Source organism: Phalaenopsis equestris, unplaced genomic scaffold (assembly GCF_001263595.1).
Source record: "Phalaenopsis equestris unplaced genomic scaffold, ASM126359v1 Scaffold000001, whole genome shotgun sequence".
NCBI lineage: Eukaryota > Viridiplantae > Streptophyta > Magnoliopsida > Asparagales > Orchidaceae > Phalaenopsis > Phalaenopsis equestris.
In genome coordinates, this window is record NW_018164443.1 from 52,839 (window position 1) to 61,945 (window position 9,107).

The 9,107-nt window shown below is 35.0% G+C and overlaps 1 protein-coding gene across 1 annotated transcript in view; it reads right to left on the bottom strand.

Annotated features, from left to right (window-relative positions):
* Positions 1 to 7,586: 7,586 nt before the first annotated feature.
* LOC110021038 (probable transcription factor GLK1) overlaps positions 7,587 to 9,107 on the bottom strand; it is an 11,948-nt gene continuing 10,427 nt past the window's right edge. Inside the window, exon 6 of the mRNA XM_020719400.1 lies at positions 7,587 to 8,074. Within this exon, the coding sequence (XP_020575059.1) occupies positions 7,916 to 8,074 (159 nt within the window). The 3' untranslated portion in view covers positions 7,587 to 7,915. The remainder of the gene's footprint in view (positions 8,075 to 9,107) is intronic.

Sequence of the window (9,107 nt, forward strand, 5' to 3'; positions counted from 1 at the left end):
ATTTTCTTGTACATCTTTCCCTTCACTAAACTTTACACTTTAACTCCAAAAACCTCTTCATGAGATCCTTCCTTGAATATGATCTCTTACCAACATTTCGTCCAACAAGATCCCTCTCATTGATGCTATGTCATCTACCAATGAGGTTGAGATCTACCCACATAAATTACTCACATAGCAATCTCCTGCATGCCTCCTACCCTTGCATCAAGACTCAAGGCATCTCTGCCTGCCTCCAACTCTCATCATTGCATTAGCCGATATGCAATTTTGAGATTGTGCAAGGGAAACCTATAACCTTGGCTGAATCAATCAGAATTAACATTTTTCTTCCATTAAGATTGCTCTTTCCATTGTCTTCTGAAAACAATGAGAACAAGAGGAGGCCATAATAATAATACATTTAAAATCTTTGTTTAAATTTTCATTTCATTATACTTTCTCTGTTTACTTATCTAAAAAAAATTATTAATATAAAAATAATATTAAAAATCTTTATTTCTGCAAGTAAATTTTCTCTATAATAGATCAGTTAAGAAATAACTTTCCATGCATTCCTGTTTAATGAAAAAAAAATGTATTTTATTAATTTAAACAACTCTGGAAGGAATTTATGGTATCAACATTTCAGGGTAGTTTAGTTGAATAAGAAGTAGCACAATAAAGTCCAAAAAAGCAAAGAAATTAGAAATTGTTGTAATCTTACCAATATATTTTAGTAAGCAGTAAACTCTAAACATTACATCTAACCCGTAAAGAGAGAAACATTTACTTGTGTTTGCTTTACAACCAACCAAATAATTTCTGACTAATCAGAATCAACTAGACTTATCTAAAATGCATGCATCCAAATAATCCTCCAGTAGCTCAAGATATCCATTACATATAGACATGACTCATGAAAACTGTTAGGATGCTTACTCACACGGATGCTACCCTTGAACATATGAGACGCATCAACGAATCATAAAGGTGGTGTTGCAATAAAAGCTCGTAGTTTTAGATCCTCCTTTTTCTTAGTCCGAGCTGCTTTTTTACTTTCTATCTTATATATGACTTCTCAAATCTTACTAACTTTTTCCGGTTACAAACATGTAGAAACAATATCTTTCTCAAAATATGTATAGAAAAATGCACAGACAAAGTTTCCTAGCATGTGATGTAGCCAGTTACATTCTCTACATCTTGATAATGCCAAAAAAAAAAAAATACATGAAGCATGCTCTGATAATTGGCGTGCGTGTGCGCATGGGTGTGCGTGTGCGTGTTAAACAGAGAAAGAGAGAGAGAGAGAGCCCAATTTCTTAGCATCGATAAACATCCTGTTCGTGGTTATGTTATTTGCACCTCATCCTCTTACACCAATATTAATTTATCATCATAAAAAGACATTGTTCGCCAAATGAATCTCAAAGGGCTTGCCTATACTTTTAATGATGAAAATATTTTGGTATGATCAAGCGTTGTAACATAAGAGACCTTAGAGCTTGAAGTTTGGTCAAAAGGGCCAAGGAAGCTAATTGCATATGCTCAAAATAAAGACTTTAAGAGTAGGTAAAGCTTTAAGGCTAAAGCTCTAGCTATATAAGCCGTTTATTATTATTAGAGCAGTTTTTATTGGATGATAGGGTTGACGATACTAGACTAAATTAGAAAATTAAGTTTCAAAAAGGGCTTGAAAAATTCGTGCTAACCATTTCAAAATTTTCACTTTTTGAAACTTCCAATAAGGACATGTTTTAATTATATAAGTCGTTTATTTTTATATGAAACTGCATGTCAAACTTTACATGCCTACTAAGTTTAAGTTTTTGTTTCCTCTAAAGTTTAATTATATTGATTTGGAAATTTCATAATTGTTAAATTCCTATTTAATTGAACTTAAATAGATAAGAGACACCATATAATCACATCTCTTTATACAACAAACACATCTATCTTTTGGGATGGGCATAATAAAGCAGGTAGTATGTAATTATGTGGAACTATGTAAAAGCAAGCAAAGTATCCCCCGTCATTATACAGTTTTCTAAAAAACAAAAGTTTGATTCTTGGTAAAGCATGACTAGACATGTATCACACATAGCCATGCATACCTGCACGTAATTACACAAATCTATATTGAAATTTCACATGCTTGAAAAAACTGAGTAAGAACAAGTTCATTTTTGCACTAGAAAATATACTTTTTGGAAACATAGGATAAACAACTAGCTCTCATGCTGGACTATTTTAAACTGCCATCAATCACAGAAACCACAACATTGGCAACTCATAAGAAACTAATTAAATAACTAACATTTGTAAATCATTTTGAAAAGCTTCAAAGTGTGCCCTCCTTGAGCCGGAATTCTCCTTCTCTCTTATCAAACTCTTAATACACATTGCAAATAACTTGTGTAATTATTGTAAAGGATCGAGAGCATTGTTATAGCTTCCACTTGCTTGGACATGATGGAGGTGATTTGAGCTGAATAAGTTCAAATCTCAGATTGCATTATATTTCTTTAAATTGATTTTCCTTTCATTTCTCATGTACTCTTATTTATCTTTGAAATTGAAATTATATGATATTCATTTCTCATTTACTCTTATTTATCTTTGAAATTGAAATTATATGATGCTCAAATCACTCTGTATTGCAACCATGTATTTAAGTGAATAGAAAGTTGTTTGAGACTAAAATATAAACAAAAATCATCTCATCAGTCTCATCTAAGCTAATGTTCAACCACATGGTTGAATGGTTGAATAGCCTTGTTTTGACCTCCATAGTAAAGGTTAAAGGCTCAAATCTTAGCAAAAAAAAAATAGTTTTATCTCAATTATTGGGATCAACTGACACGCCATGTACGATGAGAATACAAAAAAAATAAGTCTATATGGTAGACCATAAGGTATATGATTGATTTTTCAGTCAAACACAGGGTGAGTCTTAAATCTCTTAATACAAGCCAAAAGAAAAAATGGAACAGGACTGCAGGAATAACTAAGAGACCTTAGTACAACATTCTATGTCTACAAAACCAATTTATTAAAACAACAAAAATTCAGCATAAATCAAGTTAGCATACAACAAAACAATGTTAATCATAAATAAATGGAGGTTGCAAAAAGGCGCAGAGGAATAGCTAAGACCATGCAACAATTCTAGCATAAATGTTATGGTTTCTGCATTGGCACTTAGTAGAGGGAGGAATTTAATGATCAGCTTCATTTGCAAAAAAAACTCAAAATATACTTAATGGATAACTTCTTCATCCCCATAATTTCAGTATTGAAACAGACTACTAACAAGTGTAATCCTTCCGTTGAGAGTGCTTCCGACATTCATTTTTATGCTTCATCAACGTAATAACTAATGTTGCTCTGGCGTATTCTCTTTGCAATTTACAGTTACATGCAAAGGAATTTTTTAAACAACTCATAAATACAACCCTCAGCACGTATTGGATTATTTAATCAAGCTATCAGCCCCATCCCTGCTGATAGCAATGTCAAGTTCAACACGTCATTCTCTAATCTACTCAAGCAACGCCTCATATTCAATATCCAAGACTCTTAGCCTTAATAGATCTTATTTGTCATACCATAAATGGCAAGATCAATCCTCAACCTATCAGATCGGAACAATTCAGCAGCAATTGATACAATATTTTACTATCATCCAAATCTAACAATACTCAATGCAACGAGTGATATTGCTTTTAAAAAGTAAAAAAAAAAAACTAAAAAGAAAAAAAGAAAATCAGAGCATACGACGAAACCAAACAAAGAAACCCACCCAACTCGTACCAAACCTCTCTCGAAACAAGCAACTAAGTTGGTCAACAGCTACCAAACACCATTCATAAAGTTGGGATACTCGGCATCCGATCACGAAGATAAGAAAGCGAAGTTAGAGAGATTAGTATTTCAATAAAAATTCCGCACGCATCACCTAGAGCATGAAGCGATTTATGATGAAGATCTACGAAGTAGACTGAAATAAGATTGATCGCAACAGAGAACGAGAAACGCACCATCCATTTCCACGATCGGATTTGCAACCTTGATCTTCTCGAACGCCATTTTCTCCGCGATCTGTATCCGCCGCCGGCTATTGAGAGGGGAAGAGCGATCTGACGAAAATGAGAGAAAGGGAGGGGAGTCGAAACTCTTTAAATAGTACAAAGCGGCAAGGGAGTGTGGGACCGAACTGGCTACATTTGCTGTAGCCGTCTATGTATCCGGTTTCCCCAAGTGACTTGTGGGCCACCCGCCCACAATGGCTCCGGTTGCACGTAGGGCTGTCACAACCGAGAAAAAGCCGGGGGCTAATCAAAATATCTCATTATAACTGAATAATTTGTGTTTGTTTTGTTAATTAGTTGGCATTCAATTTTGTCATCTTTTGCCTAGAAATATAAATCAATATAACACAATTAAATATTTATCTAATTATGTTTGATTCATTTGAACTCAAAATAATTATATACATAATTAAAAATTATGATAAAAATATGTTAAATGTTATTTAAATAAATTTTTAATATAAATAATAGGATTTAAACGACACCTCAATCCTTAACATTCTATGACTAAGTGATTAGGGATGACAAAACGATACGTTCTCTGTAAACAACTAGTGCTCGACTCACTCACGAAACGAGTCAAATACGAATAAATTTTATATACTCTATATATTATAGAGTCAAACACAAATGACAATATTATTTAATAAGTCGAACATAGGGTAACTTTGGCCCATTTAAACCTCTAAAGAAAGCGCAAAAGAATAATAACAATAAATAAATAAATAAATAAAATAAAATAAAAATACTTCATGCATGAGCATCTCCACGTGGCTTATGAAATTTATAAATCCAAACCGTCCGCAGCGCTTTGAACGGTGTTGATTTATTGCATTCCAGTGAATTTTCTTCGTTTAAGACAAGTTTTAAACTTGATTTTTTAACTTCGTCAACCCGTTCTAAAATTATGGCTGCACCATTTTTTATGAAAGCTCTCGACCAATAGCATTTCTAGCTTGGGTTAATTAAAAATTTTCAAGTGTATTTTTATGAACATTTATAGTAATAATGACTTAAACATATGTTAGTTCAAACATCTCGCGGACACATAATTATGAATATGTGTGATGTGTGCTAGAAAATTCGCGACGGTAGAGTAAGAGATTATCGTCTTGATGTGGTAAGAAAATCTAACACACACTTATTTAATTAAGCAAATAGTATTGACATCAAAAGTTTTTATGAGAAAAACTTTCGAAAAGAGAAAATATGACGGGACCTTGACTAGTTGAAATAATTCACTATGTAAATTTGCATACATTTGTCCAATCTTCTCCTAAATCAGGGAAGATGGAGTTACAAATATTTTTTTTAAATGTGCAATAGTGGTTCATCGATATTACTTGTAGTCTAGCTGTAATGAATGTAGTTCTCGATGAAAATTGGTTGTAAGAGTTGTAGTTGGTTGTTAAGGAAGAGGTAGTATGTCGTAAACGTTGCACGTGGTGGTTGCAGCGTCAGCTTGTCTTATTGGCAAATAGTTCGATGGTAGTAGTTGGTCATGTGAGATGCATATGGTTGTTTCAAGAGCCTTGGTTGACTGGTAAAACCATAGAATGAAACTGCAGGAGTTGTAAATCATATAGTTCATAGTTGGTCACGTAGGACTTACTGGTGAGATATGATGACATCCATAGGCCGCGAGAGCTGGAACCGAAAGCTACACAAGTTGTAAACCACAAAGTTCGTAATTGGTCACGTAGGCCATAGAGATAAGCTATGACGACATTCGTAGGCTACAAAGGCGGGAGACGAAATTTGCATAAGCTGTAAACCACAAATGTTATAGTTAGTCACATTGGTCGTGGTGGTGAGCTATGACGACATTCATAGGTCACAGAGCCCAAAGTATGGAGTTGCATGAGCGGTAAACCATGTGGATCGTAATTGGTCACATAAACTGTAGTTGAGAGCTATGACGACAATTGTAGGTCACGGGGTCTGGAGTCGAAAGCTGCATGAGCTATAAACCATGTTGGTCGTAGTTTGTCATGTAAGCCAAGATGGTGAACTGTGACGATGTAGTAAGCAGAGGGGGCCAGAGTCAGTTGAAAACAATGACAACAAACGGGAGTGTCAGTAATCAGAAGCTGTGGCGGCTTGAGATGATGAGCGTATAAAGGCAGTGACGACGGCTTGAGAATGTGACGGACAAAAGGTGGCGGCGGACTGAGGTGGTAACAACGACTTGAGACAGCAGTAGGAAGGCGACGGCAGCTGAAAGGCAGTGACAAACAGAAGGTGACAACGTCCTGAGGCTATGACAACCTGAGACGACGACGGTCTACTGGCGGCTACAGGGGCCGAAGGGCAACTGCAGTCGAAGGGCAGAAATGGCCTGAGGCGGAGACGACCTGAGGGCGGCGATAGGCGAAGGCAACAACCAGATGGCGGCGGAGGAGGCAGAAAAGGGAAAAGGTCATTATTATTGTTGTGATTGTGTCCTATTTTATACAATAATTTAAAAGATTGTGTCATCATTTTTAGACAAAAATTTTACGCTTTTTGTTGACTACCTAATGCAATTCCCTATTTTTTCCATAAAGGGCTTAAAACTAGGCAAAAGAGACAATGGGACAAAATCTTAATGTCATTAGGCTGAAACACACAATACCTTGATGGAAGGGAGAGTTCAGGTTGTTACAACTTTATTATGAAATTATTTAATCCATCATGTTCAATCTTCATGAATTACTTCTTACATTTGAAGCTTACTCATGTTCATTCAATTCACTAGTTGTGTAATAGTTCTAAAGTTAAAACTAGTAACAAAGCAAGCTTTACCATCTTATACTCTTCTATAATTCCTCCGGTACTCAACAAAAATTCATTTGCAGTGGCTTAATCAACGCAGATTAAGTAAACAAATCATGGTTACTTCTAACAAAGAGATCCCTTCAGTCAAATCTCATTAAGTAAATTCTCATTTCAAATTTCCACAGTTTTCTCTGAATCAGAAAGTACATACAACTCTCAATGTTCTAATCGTGGCACGTGTAAATGCATCGCTTCGATAGTTCAAAAAATCTATTGAGTGCTTGATTTTTAAATATCAATATTTCGGATATTATGCATGTGATTATCCTATAAAAAATGACAATTACATATAGGGCACCAGAATGAACAATTATTTACAGAAAGAGAAGGAGAAGACATTACATTTGATATGATTTTATAGATAGAGAGAATGACAAACTTGTAATATTGATAAAGGATAGAAAGGTAAACACCTAATACATTATATACGATATATACGTGTTAAACGAAAGAAACCTTCGTAGATATTTGGAGCTCAGCTAGCAGCCGACATGTCAAGGAGAAAGAGACTTTTCAACATAAAGGGATCGCAGACATATCTCATTACAGAAACATTACTATTTACAAATCAAACGCCCCATTTCATCCATTTTTCAAATTATCATTCAAATATCAAAAATTCACGGTGAAACCCCAGCAAAGATGTTTCATCTAGCACGTGTAAATGCACCGGTTCAGTAGTTCAAAAAATCAATTGGGGGCTTTATTTATAAATATCAATATTTTCGATGCTCCCAATGCAATCATCCAACCCCCCCAAAAAAAAAACAAAGACTTCCATGATCAAATCCTCACAATCTCCAAATTTATTAATCAAAAACAGTGCTGCAACAATATCCTGCAAAATAATATTTACACCATATATATATATATATATATGTGAGAGAGAGAGAGAGAGTAACTTCACCATTGTCCTCAATTGAGCAGAAGCTGCATAATGTGGAGAAGATGAAGAAAAAAAGGGTTTAATGGAAGAAAAGAAATAAAAAAATAAATTTAAAAAAGGACTTGTCGGCGAATTTTAATTAATTTTCAGAGTTGCCAGAAGGAGGCACATTTGATATTCCTTGCTTATGGAGTTCAACCATCACACTCTCTAAGGAAGGAGGCTTCAGCCCTAAAGGCAGTGGCAGCCATGGTTGCGCCAATACAACTCCCAGTGCTGCATCTATGCTCTCTTTTGACTGAAAATTAAAACACAATAAAAATAAATAAAACATTACAAATGAAACCAAAACAATTTCTTCCGGAAAAATAAATTAAGTTCCTTGAAAAGAAGTAAGAATTTTGTTTTTAGGAAGATTTGCATGCATTAATTGTTGGGTCTCAAGTCGTGAATGTGAAAAGTAGAGGATAGTTGATAACAAGGGTCAATTTTTTATCGAAAAAATCATGGCATGATTCGTTTAAATCATTGTGTTAATGTTAGGGTGTCTTCTGAAAATAATGTGTTTTATGACATGAATATAGTGAAAAATATGCAATGGGGCCCAGTTAGGACACGCAGACGCAGTGTTATTGTTGTTGTCGTTGAAGATTTACATACATGTTAAAAATGGTGGAGCCCGGTCCACTATGCTTGAGCGTTTATTTTGCTTTGGAGAGTCACGTCTCTTCACAAATAAACACTCCCGTCTTCCTCTTTTATAAAGTGAAGAATCTCTTCTCTCCCTGTTGTTCGTGATAAAAGCTTCGGATGACTCTTCTTGGGTTTAGAAGTCACAGTTTGAGTTCTTCATCGGTTTCCTCGGAATAGAGGAAGGTTTCCACTGGTCAGTGGAAGAGAAGTGCAAGGAGGAGTTCCTTGCGGTAGAGGAAGAAGAAAGAAGAAGAAGAAGATAGACTTCTTCTTGGTGGCTTGTGACAGAAGAGAAATTGATTTTATTTCTCTTGTAAGTTTATCTTCTTCGTATGTTTATCTTCTTCAATGTATTTTGGTGTACAGTTTTCTTTGATGTATCTCAGTGTAGAGAGAGAAGAACAGAGAGAGAAGAAGAGAGAAAGCAAGGAAGAGTGAGAGATTTCTCTTGTAAGTCGAGGTGATCGACTAGTGTAAATTCTTCAAGTAGTAAAATCCTCTGCAACTCTGTGGACATAGGAAATTTGCCGAACCACGTAAATCTGTGTGTTCTGCTGTGTTGTTTTGTTTTGGTGTGACTTTTCTCATTTTTTTTTTTCACTTCGTCAATCGTTCTCCTGTTTGATTTTTATATATAT